Consider the following 18,106-nt stretch of genomic DNA (forward strand, 5'->3'; position numbering starts at 1 on the left):
TTTAACTTGCGGTTAAGGACTTTCCAACTTTCTGGGTTAGCACCATCTCACTAGAGAACTGCTGTAGATCAAGGAGGACTAGCAGAGCTGACATAATTCAATCTCAAACCAACCTTCCCATACTTAATAGCTTCTTGTGTCAGCATGTGTCCTGAGCTGAAACATCTCAGATTGAATTTGGCTACAACCTAAGAGTACAGGGATGTGTTTAGCAGATGAGACTGGCAGGAATAGAGGAGCTTAATGTGGTCAGAGGTTCCGAAGGCAGTGGAAGCACTATGGCTGCTGATGCACTGAAAGTAAAAAGCAAATGTTTTATCTTTTTTCCCCTGGTTCCTCACAGTATAGATACTTGGATTTTTACTCTCCAGTGTGCCACCACACAAGTGGGAAAGGAGACAAAGTAGCAAAATTTATCTTAACGTTTCTGCAAACTTACCAAGATTATACTGTTCCAAAGTAGGCAGCTACTCTGAAAAAACCCACAAGTCTCAAGCAATTAAATTCACCATACCTACTAATGAGGTTGTTATTCTGTGACATTATGTAATTACCAATTAATTATACATCATTTTAACAAATGACAATAGGCTAGAGGCCTACTAGATGTTCAATCTTTTTCATTCCACATAAAAGTACATCTGTAGTGGTCTAAAAGACAATTGATTTTAGGTTTTTCAAACTAAAATTACTTTACAGAAAAAGTTTCAAAATAATAAACAATGGAAGTCATACCTCCTTAAATGTGTTTTGGTAACGTTGTTTATTAAAAAAATAATTAACTGCTACGTCTTAACTCTAAATCATGCCACTTCCTTACATAGATTAGTATCAGTTAAAGAGTATCAAACATACAGTCCTCATTAATTTCAATCTTCCTAAATTTTCTTGTTAGAATAGTGGCTATGGGATGCTCAGCTGTCCTCTAACATGGCTTAGGTTAAACTCCAAACCCCTATTTCCAAAATATGAGCTGCAGAGACTTCAGAAGAATTTTTATTAACATGTTTAAAACAACATATGGGAATAAAATAGAACTGCAACTTTGGTTTACAAAGCATAGCTTTAATTATATAGATTGCTTCAATGAATTTTCAAATATAGATTTTTAAAAGTCATCAGTGTTTTAATATATGCTTTCTGACATATTATAACATTTACTTTTGAAATACTTATTGCTAATGTTAATATTTGTTGAGGTTTACCAAGAGTTAACTATTGAATATTTTTAAGTGTTCAATAATAATTAAATCATCATCGAAATGCCATCTCTAGTCATTCTCTAGTACATATATTCTTTTGTAGGGATTCAGGCATGACTCTGATTTACAGGTTATGAAGAGCTTAAATATGTCTGCTAGACTCAAACGGGAGCCATGCTTAAGTTATAGAAAAAAAAGCAGCTAACCTACTGAAGTGGCATAAATGACTAAGAGAGAAGATAGTGACTTGGTCATAAAAGCTAACAAATGTATACACTTATGAGCTTCAGTTTTAGTCTTTTCTTGGTCTCAGGAAGAATGTGAAATACCAGAAAGTGAATGATTGCCTGGCCCACAACATTCTGGTATAATCACAATAATCTAGGGAATACAAATAGATTGTGAAGAAGGTCATGTGGAACAAATTATATTAAAGAAGATTCTTTAAAGAAATGTCATTTTTGACTCATGGAGTAAACTGAGTAATTTGGAGAAAAGTCTTCAGGGCCAGTTAGGCTCCAAGTGGATTTCTTTATATTGTTCCCCAATGCATACCTCAAAAGGTAGCAAGGTAGTTTTATCATTATACAAACTAAATTTTGGCTTCTTCACTGAAATTAACAGCAAAGGCACCAACTTAGAGGTGATTTCTTATCCTATGCAAACTGCTCAGCCAGAGCTCCTTTTGAATAAGCTCCACAGCAGTCAGAAAGTGGTTTCTACTGACCCATGTGATAGTGAGAATCTGCTGTTCCATTAATAATCTCCTAGTCACTTGCTTCTTTCACAGTGCTATTTTCAAACCAATCTTGCAAGGTTTGTAGATTTCTACACCACCATAGCTTGAATTTGATACATCAACTCTTCTACAGAGCAGGAATTTAACAGCTTTGCAGAGATTCTAAAGTGACAGCAGTATATACTTTGAAAAAAGATTCTTGTTTTTTAATATATTTTTCACTTGTAGTTTCTCTCAAAACAGAGTATCACTGATTTGCAATCACTGTAAGATAGCTGACTTCTATGTAATTCTTGTTGCATCACCTCATAATATAGTATATTAGAAAAAAAATACAGTTCATCAATGGAACAATTTCATTTTGAAAAGTCACTTTACCTATAAGTTATGGGGTAAAAAGAAGGCAACTTAGGTTAAATGTGTTACACAGAAAAACCAATAACGACCAGAATGCAGTCTTAAGAGACCTGGAGGTTTAGAGTGTAGAATTTTTAGAGTTTTACAAAGTAATTTCAGAAGAATCAGAGAGGAAGCTGAAACGATGCAGCATAAAAATTGCAAGGATCTCCTGATTAATTTTCACGGTGGGAAGTTTCAGTCTGAAACACACTGCCTTCAAACTTTCTGGGAGAGAACATGGAGGATCTTAGTTCTTCAAAATGCTGTCAGATAAAACATGTCACCCAAAACCATTGTCTGCTAAAGCTCCAAACACATTAGCACTTAACAGAGGTTTCCAAAGGCCAAAATCAGTCTCTTTAGTCACTAAATGAAGATTCACTATCAGAACTGTCTTCTGCTTTCCCGTCATCTCCCCAGGCAGGCACAGGGGCATCTGGGGTCCTGCAGGCAACAAAAACGTTCTGTGTTGTAAATCCTAGAAGGTGGCTGAGAACACAAGAAACTTAGCAATGTAATGCTAATGTCTTTTCACTACAATTGCACACACCTTATTTCCACAACTTTTAACACATTAACCGCTTACAGTTTACAAACTCACACTTTATTGGTATTGCTTCACTTACAACTGAAAGATAAACACTAGAAACTGGAACTCACTGGACAGCAAAACTGTAGACATCACTGTGAATGAACACCTTTGAGATTATTGGAAATAATAACAGATCACTAAGAGTGGCAAACACTTGTAGTAAGAGTTGAAAGCAGGCAATACTGATTAATTCATTTTTTTTTTCACTCTTCAGAGGTTCTAGGGCTGAAAGGAACATGCTGTACACCATTAAGCAGTGTAAATAGTACATGAAAAAAATAAGACAGGAAATGAACAATATTGTATCCAACTAAAACTGCAGGGATAATTTAGAGAAGCAAAAAAGAATTACTCAGAGTGGAATTTGGCTAGGACATTGGGTTAAATTCGACATGCAAGAGCAGCCATGGGATTTTTATTGACTATAAATGATCAGACCTCTTGCATTTAGTTTTGAAGGGAATATTTAAGATGGATCTTAGCATTGTGTTAAAATTTTGCTCAGAGAATCTACTGGCAATGAAGGGGAGAGAAGCAAGCCATCTAAAGACTAACTAACACTACTGACTGAAGATGCTGGCTCTCCCTGGAGTCTCCCTCCTAAGTATGTAATGAGTTTGTCAATACAAGCAAGACTGAGCCTGGTAAGTTCTGAAACCAAGGTAAAAAAATATACACACAATTATACTTGGGGGAGGAGGAGAATGCTCTTCACAGCAACTAGCTTTCTATATGATAGTTAACTGCTCTCTTTGATAAAATACTACATCTTAAACTAAGTAGACAATTGTATTATCTATCCTGTTGGTATTTATCTTGGGGCTGACCCTGTGTGCCATGCCACAGAATTTATTTTCCAACTTCAGTTCTGTTGAACATAATTTCTCTGTTGGAAATCCCTGAGGTTCCTTTAAAGTGTTTCTAAACATTTTGGGTGCAAAACTGAGAAGTGCCTTAAAGAACTGTAGGAGACCCTTCTCCCTCCCCCCTGCACACCTCTAAAATAAATTAAGAAGAAAGCGTTTGCTTTCTCATGCAAATATCACTTCACAATATTATTCCTTGTTGCCGTGGTAATAACAAAACAGAAGAGCTGTGCAAAGACATGTGATCTGGAGAGACCAGTGCAAAAACTCTCCTCTATTAAGGAGAGAAAGATGGCAATTAATTCCTTCAGCTCATGAGAGCAGGACTAACTCTCCTGGAATTGTAGTGAGATGAGATAGGAAGAATAGACACAGAAGTTAAAAACAGATACATTGGGAGCTTAATATAATAGGTAGTTTTCAAACTGTAAAGAATTGAGAAAGGAGTGATAACAGAAGTAAAACAGACGAAGGAAGAGAGTATAAAAAATTCCATATTATTATAATTAGCATCTTTGCAGCCACAAAAAACCCCACGCTCAGCCACTGGCAAGCAGCTGTGAGAGTCTGCAGTAAGCAACTGAGCATCCAATGATATGTACATGTTCCTAATTGTCACTGGCACTGAGTGAGACACCTAAGGAACCTGAAGACCCAAGAAAGGTAGTGCGAATGGCATGATACATATATATAAAAAAATAATCTATGATATTGAGACAAGAAAGCAAGAAAATTAAAAGAAAGGTCTCTCCTGACTCCTTAAAATATTATGCATTATGCACCTTGTCAAATAATTAGCTTTCTTTAACCATGTAGATTTGCTACAGTTTTCAAACCAATAACATTTTAAAGAAAACCTGCCTGAGCATTACTGTTGCACAGAATCTTTGAAGATGGACTTTGAGACCAAATCCCAAACGCCTTCTGTGGGCCGCAATCTACAGTAATAACATTTCTGTCTTAACCCAAAACAGACAGTCCAAAAGTAGGTACTTCTAAAAAAAACCTTTGAAATTTTAACCTATTATTTTTTATCTACTACAAAAATCCGTCCAAACATGAAGAAATAGCAGCATTTACAGAAAAATATGGACCAGAAGTGCAGAGTGAAAAATACAACACATTTAACACACATACAGTAAAACCATGTTTGATACCCTGTCTCAGACTTGCACAGGTTCTTACTTGTGTTCTTTTTCTTATTTCTCATTTGGTCAGTAAAAATATCAAGAAATACCTTCTTCAGGTGTAGACACCAGGAAGTAGGTGGAAGATAAAGTGACTCAAAATATGATACTTCAGTTTCCCCATATTATTATTAAATAAGTTGCTACTTTCAGAATGGGCCTTTCCAAAATGTAAAGACTGCACTGGAAGGGAGAAAAGGACTTTCTAATATATTGACAGTTTCTGAAGAGGATGCAAAAGTGTTTCAAACAGTTTTTTGCTATAATGTAAGAGTGAAAGTATTTTCATCAGTTTAACAAATTCTGTGAAATAGTACAGTAAAACTAAATTACATGTCAAATATAAAATAAGCCTAAAATTCATGCTTATGGCCAGACAAGTAGCTTTGAAAATGAGTATCTATTCTTAGTAGTCTTCACATCAGGTTAGCTCAATCAACACAAACTGCTGACTTCAATTTACACTGTCAATGTTGAAGTCAAGTTGTACATTCCATCTACTGAGGGAATCTGGGAACAACTGTATTGTCCCTCACACATCCAGCAAAACAAAATGGAGTTTGTTCTTATTACTCTACAATAATGACATTGTTATTGAAGTCATTGAAGTGTTGTTATTGAAGTTATTGAAGTGTTGAAAGAAAATATCTGGGAAAAACCTCATAATCTAAACCGTACACTGAAAATGGCTACTGATGTATTATTTGATTCTTCATCTGTACTGGGTTTGCATGTCAAGGTTTTGGTAGCCAGGGGGATACAGGGGTGGCTTCTGTGACAAACTGCTAGAAGCTTCTCCTATGTCTGACAGAGCCAGTGCCAGCTGGATCCAAGACAAACACACAGCTGACCAAGGCCAAGCCCATCAGCGACAGTGGTAGTGCCTCTGTGATAACACATTTAAGAAGGGGGAAAAGTTGCTGCACAACAGCAACTGCAGCCAAGGGAGGAGTGAGAATATGTGAAAGAAACAACTCCGCAGACACCCAGGTCAGTGAAGAAGGAGGGGGAGGAGGTACCCCAGGAGCAGAGATTCCCCTGCAGCCCAAGGTGGAGCCCATGGTGAGGCAGCTGTGCCCTGCACCCATGGAGGATAACGATGGAGCAGATGCCCACCTGCAGCCTGGGGAGGACCCCACCAGAGCAGGTGGATGACCGAAGGAGGCTGTGACCCTGTGGGAAGCCCGTGCTGAAGCAGGCTCCTGGCAGAACCTGTGGACCCGTGGAGAGAGGAGTCCACACTGGAGCAGGTTTGCCAGTGGGACTTGTGACCCCAGGGGAGAACCACACTGGAGCTGTCTGTTCCTGAAGAACTGCAACCCATGGGGGACCCACAAGAGAGGAGGGGAAGAGTGTGAGGAGTCCTCCTTCTGAGGAGGAAGGAGCAGCAGAAACAACGTGTGATGAATTGACTGCAGCCTCCATTCCTCATCTCCCTGCACTCTGGGGGGAGAAGGTAAAGAAAATCAGGAGTAAAGTTAAACCTGGGAAGGAAGGAGGGGTGGGGGAAAGGTGTTCTAAGATTTGGTTTTATTTCTCATTACTCTACTCTGGTTTTTGATTGGTAATAAATTAAACTAATTTCCCCAAGTCAAGTCAGTTTTGCCCATGACAGCAATTGCTGAATGATCCTCCCTGTCCTTATCTCAACCCATGAGCTTTTAGTTATATTTTCTCTCCCCTGCCCAGGTGAGTAGGTGGAGTGATAGAGTGGTTTTGGTAGGTACTTGGTGTCCAGCTATGGTCAGTCCACCACACTCATTGCTAAATGCACAGTGCCAAATGTTACCTTCTCATTGCTATATCCTTTTCCTTGAACTGCACCACCACTGCTCAGCTTGGAAGATGTCCTCCCATTTCCTCTCAAGTCTGAATGGTAAAGTCCTGCAATCTTCTGTTTGAGAGGGGACAGTACCTACCCACTTATATTCCATTCTCTGTACTTCCTTGGCCTTGACTTGGACTAGACAATACTGAAAAGACAAGCGTCATACTTGAGACTGCATCCCTCCTCCTTTGTTATTAATGGCCCTCTTCAGACCTATAAGATGCTAAAAACACCTTTCACTGAAGATTTCAAAAACTGTTTTAATGCTGATAATTTAGATGCACAATACTATAAACAAGCTTTTTTAAGCACACTTTTTTCCCCAAGTTTTTCAAACACATAGTTGCGTTCCAGCCCTACTGAAAGCTAGAAATTACTTACTCGAGAAGATCTGGATTTAGTCCTTCAAAAATCATTTTGTTTCGTATTGCCATTACAGGAACACCCTGTATAGGAGAAAGAAGAATAATATGAAATTACTGGACACAAACAGGTGAACTGAATTCCACAGGTTCTTTTAGGCTACACTTTCATACAAATTTATGCATGTCACTTGTTGAACAAGAGCATGGAATGACAGTAGGAACTTAGAAGTGAGAAACCCTGAGATCAAAGGCCCTTTTAATCCTTCTTCTATTTATGACAAAACATCTAGAGAAAGTTGCAGGGAGAGAATCAAGAATGGACAGATACATTTACAATTCATGCAGACAAAACCAAGAAGCCAGTTATGTGTATGGATGAGAATGTGAAGAAAGCACTAAGTATCACAAAGACAGCAAACAACAGTTGTGCTAGAAAGATGAAGACATCCTGAAGTTATTGCGAAAGAGGGAGGAAAACCAGGAAAGTGTATCTGCTACCGCTCCAGAAGGATACCTTAAGGCAGTACTAAAAGTTGGAAAAGGCTGTAAAAAGCATGCAGAAAAAGGCAAACAGGACATGAGAACAGAAGCACAATTTAAAAGTGATTCCTCCAAATACAAGTGCTTGTGTACAGTCAGGCTTGAATCTTGTATGACTTGGGGACAGATTTTAGTCAACTATGTATGTGTTAAAAACATTCCTTCCTTTCACTGCAAGTCCTTCCACAGCTTCTGCACTTTGTTTTATTCAGCAACACCTAAACATCCCCCCATCTTGTATGCATACCCAAGAACACTTTGACCCACCCTAGTCTTTTGAGATACATTCCAAAAAACTGCTCCTATGTTTCCACTAGAGTTGCTCAAAGTCAACTTGTTGCTTTGCCATCTCCTGTTACAAACCATCAGAAATACCACCTGGACCACTGCATGCCAGGATAGGAGGGAGAAAAAAAAAACCAAAACTAACAAAGAAACCCAAGAGGATACAATTTCTGATTTCCAAGGGACAAAGCTACTGGTGGTCTATAAAACTCAGGAGAGGCCTCACAACCTAAATGAAAATTAGTGTAGGCTCCTTTTGGCACAGGACAAAGATCTCTTGTCCAAAGTAAGTAAAATAGTGATAAAATAAAGGGCTGCCATGACTAATGTTCCAGAGGAGCATGTGGTACTAGTGACAGTTCAGTAGATAACCTGGCAAAGTGAGAGCTAAGCTAGCTGCCTTACTGTGTTTTCTTTTTGCAGTTTCACAGTAAGAATCACAATCAAGACTTGTGCATGAAGATTCTGGAACAACACACAGACAAGTACATCGTTTTAGCAACCTATCAGGCATAGCAGCAAAAACATGACTCAGAATAGTTGCAATATATTAGTTTGTAATAAAGAATTCCTCAGTAATTCAGAACTAATGTACATTACAAAGGGGAAAGCATTTGAGTATTTCATGACAGTTTAAAATACTTATTCTAGTATAGATTTGGACAGCAGGGATTGTGTGTCTATATACTGCCTCATACTACCTAAAGTTTTTTCCCTCACTTGACTGCTCTTAGGGTTTCTTTCCCCAGCTCAGAAGTCACTGATGAAGTGTTTATGTGTCAATTCAAACCAAGAGAAATTAAGACTGGGTCAGGTCAGGCAAAGCAGAATTCATATTTGCTTTCAATGAAAGAAAGCTTAGTATATGCACTTCTAAGAATGGAGTGGAAACTGTTACGTTTTTACGTTCACACTTGGAGAAGTGTTTTATTCAGAAATGGTATCATCAAAACATGTAAGAAAAAAATCTCTCAGTACGCTTATATATATCATAGATTTAGAAAAAGAATCTGGTTTAATCAAAATACCCTTTAACAGTGCACTTTTTGCCTGAAGGAAAACAAGTAAGATTGTACCTATATCTTTTTATAATACATTTAGGGCATTACAACTACTTTATCTTTCATACTTTTATGTTTTAAGCTGGAAAATTATAGCCTAATACTGCTATGACCCTAAATCTTACTAAACAGACTATTCTAAATCTACTACACTGAGCATACAGGTCCACTGAAATGGCACAGGTGTACTTTTCTAACATAGGAACCAACACTAAATTTCCATTGCATTTGTCTCTGCCCAGTTAAGATTTGAAATAATCCAAATGACTACACTTTCAACACAGTGTACCCCAGGGCTACTCCCAGCCTGGTGCTGCAGCTCAGGAAGTGTGCAAGTCCTGGAAAAGCCACAGAGCAAGTAGCAATCTTGTTGCAAAATAGGTTTTGGTTCTCCATAGTGCAGAAAGAGGTCACATACCATCAGTGCTAGCAATTCCTGAAGATCAGTGCACCCTCCGTGTTTTTTTTTTTATTTCAGTCCTTTAAAGCAAGGATCAAGCTATATCAGGCCAGTCAGTATCTTGGCATCTATGCAGTCATGTTTGGTGTTTAGAACTAAGTAGGAGTATCTGTACTTTAAACATGAAGTTTATCTGAAATTGTAGACTGCTCCTCTCACACTGTCAATAGAAGCTTTCTTAACAATTACTGTAGCAAATAAGATACTGTTTTTGTAAGGTTTGCTTGAGTATTATTGTATATTTAAAAAAAAATTAATTTAGTATGCTTGACTGCACTCCATTGAAATAAGGTTGTTACTATTTCACAGAACAGCTATCTTTAGTGTAAAAGAAATCTCTCTTCATGGTACTAATTCTTAAATACTTCAAATATTGTAAGCAATAAGTAAATGATCAGTTCAAACAAATCCTCAGCTAGAAACTTAATGTGGACAAATAAATTACACGAACTGAAATACTCGACTGGACGAGAAGACAAGTTTGGCAAACACAGAAACACACATCAATTTGTAGTATGTTAGTTTGACTTTCCTACCACACTTTACAACTGGCAGAGGAGTCACCAGGAACTGCCAGTACAAAGGATAAATGTGGAAAGTGAGATCTCACTCCTCTAGCAGTCACCAAAAAAAAAGTCAAAGTAATTAGACTGTCCAGCACTTTCACATCCACTTTGAAGTCTGGCATTAAATCAATACACTAACAAAGCATTCTACTCTCTGCTACTACCCCACTGCTGGGTTTTCCAAATGGTTTGTAATAGGCTACCCATAAAGGGCCAATTTGTGATTCAAATGAAAAATAAGGTCAGGAACATCATCCAAAGTACCAAGCACACCAATTGTAATAATTGCTCTGAAGAGGGAGTGAAACCATGAAGTTAGTTTTAACATAAGCAACATTTTACCAATACTATGACATAAATAATATTTTCCAGAACTGTAGCATATATTTTAGAGGAAAACTTCTGCTGACAGCTTGAAAATAAAGACAGATTTTTTTCTTTGTTTCCAATCTAATTTTTAATTTTGTGGACATGAACAAAATGAGCTCTTAAAAAATGTCACCAAGAGCATACCATTCACCTTTTCACTCTTTCATTACTTTTCACACATGTAATATTGAGATTACATTCATTTATTTCCTATCTATCTGTGGAACAGCCCACAGACAAAGAGGTAAACAAAACCTGCATCATCAATAACAGGAATCTGAACTGGAAATAGTGAAGCAATTCTTATATCTCTGTTTTCAGCCCTACAGAATGGACTATACTAGCTGTATTTTGAACCCTACAGCCAAATCAAACTGTAATAATGTCTGTGTGTACAGAATGACACCAATTCTGCCAGAATAACTACACTTTCGGTGGCATCTTCTGTGACTCCAGCTAATATCACTCTGCATTTACACATCTTCATACCTTCAGTTCACAAATATATTGGCAGAATTTTGTAGAAAGATGTTGCCTGAAGCTATCTAAGGGAATATATTACGTCAACTCATTTATTAGAGAAGATATGCTAGAAATATTGTGATGTTTTCCTAGCTTAAAGATTACTGTTGCAATATACATCTTCAAACATTTAATGTTCACTTACAGCTCTGTGTGACTTTCCACCTAAAAATAATGGTGTACCCAAAGAATGATAAGAAAATGGACTTACCACTTGTACCATTTTGAGATATCTGGCATATCTTGGATCCTTGGCCACAGTTCTAATGTTTTCTGTTACTACCTCCATTTTCTGTAACCCTTCTTCACATATACTGTTCTGCTGTATAAAAAGAAGGTAATGCTTTAATGATTACGTATGCACACCAGAAGCACATTAACACATATACAAAATAACACATTATTTCAATCCATAAAATTTGTAATTTAAGGGTAAAGTGCAACTCTTCATCAAGATTTTTCGGATCTACATTGATAGTGTTAGAGATTTCCAAGATGTATGAATACACAAACCCCAACTCTTTCGTTACTCACTGTTACAAGTGTAATTCTACTTTCAGCCACAATTTTAAGTTATTGCACAATATGTGAAAAAAAAGAGCTTATAATAGCCCTGTTAAGTTTGTTGTGTTTAGTGAATAAAACAGAACTAAATTTAAATGCTCACTTTATAAAAAATGTTTTTTTAAGGATTATATCTATACATACCCTCTAGTGGTCCAATGCATTTTTTTCCTCAAAATATTTATTTCATTCCCTGACAAATGTTTCATGCAGATTGTATAACTTCTAAACTATAGTTTTTAGTATAAATCATTAACCTAAAGGATAATATAATGAAAGCAAAGAATCGTTGAGAGTAATTAATTGAAAAAAATGAAAAATTACAGGAAGTTACAGTACTTTTTAAAGGACAACATAAAACTGCGTATTCGCTATTAAACTAACCATTTGAAAGTAGCATTGGAAGCCTCCTTTCATGAATATCTGTCCCTACTTTAATATCTGAGAGAAGGAACATTTTAAAGAAAATGAACTAACTGGTAGTCATTCTCTAACATGACTGAAACACGCAATGCTAACTGTCCGTTCTGTCTCCCATGTTACTGGCCGAAAATCTAAGCAGCAGAGTACTCCAGCTATTGCTGCTCCACAGCAACTTCACCAAATAGGAGAATGAGCTGAGACTGGAATTGGAAATTGCAACAAAATAAACTATTATAGGAAACTGGGGATAGAAATCCATCTACATGAGTCAAAAAACCTCACTTAGTGAAGTGGTGATCATAGGATTTAAGTCTGTGTTAAAAACCCAACCAAGCACACACACACGCACAAAAAACCACCCAAAAATTAATTCCAGGGATAGGATCTTAATGTTGATCACCTATAGTAAGCTATAATTTTGTGTACATAGGTGATAATACATAGAAAATATTCACTGTAATAACCTCTTTAAAATAAAGTATCCTAGAAACCCCCATCTAAGCTGAAAGCTCACATTCTAAAGGAAGAGAAAATAGTTAGAATTATGTGATATGAACTGTTATTTTCATTCAGGACCTTCCCAGTCCCTTGATGTAATTCATGTTCATATTTTAGTGTGATTAAAAAAGAGAAAGGAGGAATTTACCCTTAGATTTGAGTTAGTTCTAATTATTTAAACCACATATTCAAGAAAGGGTATATATACCCTATTTTAAGTCACTTGTTGAAACTGTTTCATTAGTGAAAAATGTAGTTTTAGATCTTTACAGTTGATTCTCTTCCAATAGACTTGCTTCTTCCATCTGTTTCAAATGGGACTAGAAGCTTGACATAGAGAGGTATATTCCTTCAGTGTATTAGTTACACTTCATTACTTACTCCAGATTGAGGTGATACAGCTGTCTGTTGATCCGCAGTAGCTTGTGCCACAGGACCATTTGTAACACTATTCATATTTGCACTGGACACTTCAAATTTGACATCTTCTAGGCCAGGAATTGAGGATAACTGAATGTACAAAACATCATAAAATAAGCAAAGAGCATATCATAAGTCCATCAGTACAATAAAATCTGCAGTATACTGATTACCACATAATCCCCAGGCAGGTTTCACATTAGTAAAATCATAACTTTTTATCACTAGTTTTGGTATTTGGATTGGGGTGAAAAAATAGATTTCTCTATTCAGGTGGCATCTACAACAAAAACCTCAAAACATTTCATTGGAGCTTTGATTGTTAACACAGAGTTGCAGTGCAGTAAAGGCTTCAACAACTTCCCAGCATGTTGCTACTGCACTTACCAACCACACAAGAGCTGTGCCATCTTCTCTGCTACTTCCTCTACAGTAAAAGAACAGCTCTGTTACCTAACAGATGGGTGGCTGATTACAGATTTTGTAATTTTCTACATCCTTCACTCTTTTTTATTGAAATGCTTAGAGTGAATATTAAATACACTGCATATCTATTTGAAGGAAATTCTATTTAACATGATTATGAAGAATTCTGAAAAAAACTATCAGTACTGATCATTCCTAAATATTTTGAAATAAATAAGAGTTAGTATGCACTGTTTGTACTACTACTGTAGTTTTTTCACAAAGGTCTTAATGAGCAGTTTCAAAATGTCCTACCCTTGCTCCCAGAAAAGCCAGCTGAAATTGCTTCTATCATTATTGGAAAAAAGATTAGTTAAAACTTTAGTGGGTGGGTTTTTTGGTTTTGGGGTTGGTTGTTTTTTTTTCTTTTAGCAAATTAAATGATAATACATGACTACAGATTACATTCTTTTGTCATTTTAACTAAAGAAGATAGATCAGACACATTTGTGTTAGCTTAGATCCAATTCAGGTCACCTTTTAATATAAAAAAATTTACAAGGCATCTATCTAGTTATTTATGCCAGCTGAAATCCTTACAGTCCGGTAACACAAAGATACTTTTGCTTTACAAAGGAGACAAGAATTTCTTCTTAAGAGTTTACAAAGCAAATGCAATTGCGCACTGCAACCCTGCAACAGAAGTTGCATATTTTAATATTGGAAAACTTCGATTTTCTTAAAAAACAAACATTGCAATAAAATCAACACAAATAAGCTGTCATATAGTTCAGTTGCCCTTTCGAGATCAAAGTGCTCCTTTCCTGTTCAGTATGCTTAACAGAGACAAAATCAACATTGCCACTATTTGCTGTTGGTTCCTTTCTTTCATACCAACTACATATTCAAATGTTACAGAATACAAGGGGCAAGGCATGGAAAGAGAGAATATACCATGTAAGCATTTTGTATTAGCTACTTCAAATCATTAAGAAAACTTATTTGCTCAAATCAAACTATGAAAAGGAAGCTAGTTCATGTAATCTAGGAGGCTGCCACTGTTAAAAGACAAAGTCTGTACACATACAAACCTTTGCATCCAAAATATTGAGCGTGGTTTCAATTTGTTGGATACGGAGAGAAAGTGCTGACAATTTCTAGAATAGAAAACAATTGGGACATGAAAACACTCCCCTAGGCCACTTGGACATATAACACAGTTCACATCTAGCTGAACAAAACACCTTTTGTATTCTACCTGCTGAAGGCAGAGTACAGTGTAAATGAGATGATAATGAAATACATGAAGCCATGACACCTCTTTTTAGTATAGTAGATACAGTGGTTCACATTTTAAACAAATTTACTAGGCAATTAGTTTTCTCAAACAACAACTGACAGAAATGAAGACTATGTACAAAAGAAAGCTGAAGTAAACAGGATGTTACTTTGGGCAACTGGAGAATAATGGTAGACATATCATACTCTTGCAATTACCAAAACATCTTTCTTCAAAGCTTTTTCCAAATGTGGAAGATTAGAAGATGTGATGTGTGCCTATGTAACTGAGCAAATACAAATCAGAGAAACATGATAAAGAATACAACAGGTGACTGAAAGTCCTATATAGTCAAAATGCACAGTGAACCAGAAACTAAGCAGCTTTAAACGCTCCAGGTGCACCTCAATCAAATTTTGACACTTTTTTTTTTTTTTTAAAAAAAAAGCAACTTAAGTTTTTATAAATTACTCTGTAAGAACTGTCACTCTTTTAACTAATCACTACCATACTCCACCAGACCTGTCCAAGTGAAGTTGGCTAGAACTCTGGCTGGCGATATGTACCACTGTGACAGCTTTCTGGCACACTGGCAAGATTCTGCCTGGCTCTGAAGCAGAACTTTAACACCCTAAGAAAATGGCAGTTCTGCCAATATGCTAGAAAAAGCAAAAAGAGACTGACAAGAGTTAGTCTTTTTGGATAGTGCATTAACTTGTTTACAGATGGTTCTTTGTTCATGAAGAGGAGTTAGTTCCTATTGAAAGGAACTATGTGCCCTACATGTAGTTGGGAAAGGGGATTAAAGATGTGCAAGAGACAGTTATATAACTTTACAGGTCAGTTTGACTAGACAAGAGCCAAGAAATTTAGTTAAGGATGGTGTCAGCCCTAATTTTTAATTTCTTGGCTTCTATTGATTTAGACTGGGACCTTCCGCATTAAAATCACTTCTGTTCTTCATAAATACAAAAAACTCTTAAAGGAGTTTATAAAGCAACTATTAAGTCTCTTGGGTAACAACACGTTTAAGTTAACTAATAACTGTTTTATTAACTAGATTTCACAGAGTTGCTGCATGCTCAAGATGGCTTTAAATATATGTGTTTTGATTTCCATACTGCCTGTGTAAGAGGTAATATTGAGATCATGTGATAACTGAGTTTTGGACAACCGACAAAAGCATCATCAGACAGTTACACCGTCCCATGTATCAAGTTACAATAAGTTTAAAAATCTAGAAAAAAATACTTTTTTTTTTTCCTCTGAAGTTCCATATGTTGATGTGGTAGCCAAATTTTATACTTGTCATGGGTCTGGCTCTAAACTTTACTAACAAATAACAGAATTTCTCAGATTACATGGCTTAGTCTAATTGGATTTGACTGCTGCCCAAGCCCTGCTGGCTTGGGCTATATAGTAGTCTTTGTTGAATAAACTAGTGAACAGTTACAAAAAAACCCACTAATGACAGAAAGGTTAAGCTCAAAGCCACATTAGAAAACATGCTTTCTACAAGGGAGGAAGCACTCTTGTTCTGTTCAGTGAACAATTCTAGTCCTGTCAGTCTGGTTTATTTCCATTGACACTAAAGCCATCACAAAAACTTGTTAACACTAAATATTTTTATTTTTCTCTTTTTTTACAAGACACTAAAATTAACTGCTTCCTGCTCCATACTAATCACTTGCCAAAAATGTCTTTTTTTCCACATCAAAATTATTTACATTCAGAGCTTAGATTATCACCCTTTTAAATTAAAGGTGGTAAAATCTGAAAGCAAGTTTTGATGCAATATCCTAGGACACAGATGAGAGGAATACTGACTGTCAAAATGGATTCAGCACTAAAGGAATATGGCATCCTTCTTCCAAAACAAGATGATATCCACAGATGGAGCTGCTCAGAACAAATTCCATGTATCAAAAAGTTCAAAAACTGTGCCAAATGCAAAAGTTTAAGGAAACAGGATTAAGTGTGGTATAATCAGCAGTTTATGCGGATATCTCAGGGGGAAAAAAAAAAAATCTGTCTTAAGCACTTACTCAAGAGAAACCTTGATCAGAAAGCAGACTAAATTTTTTTGTTAGCTACCAGTATTAGTGCATCAAAAATAGTGAAGTGAATGGTTCTCATTTCTAGGATTGTTTTCATTGTCAGCTAGGAAAATAATAAACATACCTCTTCACAAACAGTAGAAAAGCGGTTAAGAAACTGCACTGTATGAACCACAAACTGGTTTAGAAATGCTACAGTTCTCTTTTGCTGAATAGCAGGAACCTGCATTAAATAATATAAGAAAATTAGATTATACATAGATATCAATTCGCACATTTGGATTCAAAAATCTCTTTAAAAATGCCAGTGTTTTAGAATAAATTAGTTTAGAAAGCTGCCTTAAGTATGCTTGCTATGAATGCATATATATATACAATTTTTAAATATATATACATGTATACAAGTCCTTTTTCACTAAAAATCTACTAACATGACAGTTGAAAAGTTGCAGGACACAGAGAAAGGGCAACGAGATCCACACAAATGAAGGACTGTTTTCTTATTTAAGAAAACACTTCCAGGCTAAATTGTGAACATTCCTGAAATCAGTGTTAAAATTTAAAAAAAATAGAGAGTGAATCAGAATCTTTCCTTCTGAAGCTTAAGAAGGAAAAGCAAACTTGGTCATCCATACAAATACTCAGTTACAACCAATACCATAATCAAAAACAAAGTAGGGAAATTGCAGTCTATCCTTAGCTGCCTATACTTTTTCTTATTTGCAAACCCACACTACCCTAAAATTATACTTTAGTGTCGCTCCTCCAAAGCAGATTCAATGCACACAGGCTTTTCAGACTTGAAAGTAGAAAGTCAAGTTTGGCAAAAAAAGTCTGGTGCTTATAATGTAGCAGAGAGTTGGCAGTTTTATTTAAACTTTATACGACTGGAATCAGGCACATTCACACAAAAGTTTATGTATGAAATTATAGTGCTTCAGGGTTAATTACCTTGGACAATAGCTTAAGTCTTAAATTTTACACAGGAAATTACTCTATGGAATTGTAACTGGTTAAAGTGAAGGATTTACAAGGAAAAATATCTGCAGCCAAGCTTCAGCTGCACTGAACAACAGTTTGTGAATATAGCAAGTCTCTGGTCTTCACCTCTTCTTTGGTCTTCCATTTGTCAGCGTAGCCATTCACTACACTTTGCCAGTCTTAAGGGTGTCTTGATTTTTTGAGAGACTTTTGCTAAGATCTCAAGTTTTCAGTCTGTGCACCTGTACGGCAGGGTTTGCTAAAGTTCAATCCTGTAGTTCCAAAACTGTCAAACAATGCTTATGACCTCATCAGAAATTTATGGGACAGCACTAGGAATGGAAGGATCATTGGGGCAATTGGAACTGTCGCATCTTTACACTCTGTATTTGAGAAACCAAGCCAAAATAATGATTTTGAATGATTAAAAACCATGAATAAGCAGCTTTGCACGGGATTTGCCTCACAGTTCTAAAACTGAAATGGTTTAGCCTGTAA

General features: G+C 36.4%; 1 protein-coding gene across 1 annotated transcript; it reads right to left on the bottom strand.

Annotated features, from left to right (window-relative positions):
- Nucleotides 1-1,227: 1,227 nt before the first annotated feature.
- On the bottom strand, nucleotides 1,228-16,856 carry WASHC3 (WASH complex subunit 3). The gene is made up of 6 exons (XM_026868426.1): nucleotides 16,752-16,856; nucleotides 14,383-14,448; nucleotides 12,848-12,976; nucleotides 11,193-11,303; nucleotides 7,195-7,259; nucleotides 1,228-2,784 (listed from the first exon to the last, which is right to left on the bottom strand). Exons 1-6 carry the CDS (start codon nucleotides 16,854-16,856, stop codon nucleotides 2,700-2,702), a joined length of 561 nt encoding a protein of 186 aa, XP_026724227.1. The 3' UTR covers nucleotides 1,228-2,699.
- Between the last annotated feature and the right edge of the window lie 1,250 nt (nucleotides 16,857-18,106).

The sequence above is a fragment of the Athene cunicularia genome (assembly GCF_003259725.1).
Source record: "Athene cunicularia isolate RWA chromosome 1 unlocalized genomic scaffold, athCun1 chr1_part2, whole genome shotgun sequence".
NCBI classification, from domain to species: Eukaryota; Metazoa; Chordata; class Aves; order Strigiformes; family Strigidae; genus Athene; species Athene cunicularia.

Bases quoted from the DNA above. Each gene is read 5' to 3' on its own strand.
- WASHC3 (XM_026868426.1), bottom strand. From the start codon at position 16,856: ATGCAGGTTCCTGCTATTCAGCAAAAGAGAACTGTAGCATTTCTAAAC. The intron at 12,977-14,382 runs GTTTGTATGTGT...TTGTACATTCAG, and splicing joins TCAATATTTTGGATGCAAAG to TTATCCTCAATTCCTGGCCT. The intron at 2,785-7,194 runs GTAAGTAATTTC...TGTTGCCTGCAG, and splicing joins CTAAATCCAGATCTTCTCGA to GACCCCAGATGCCCCTGTGC.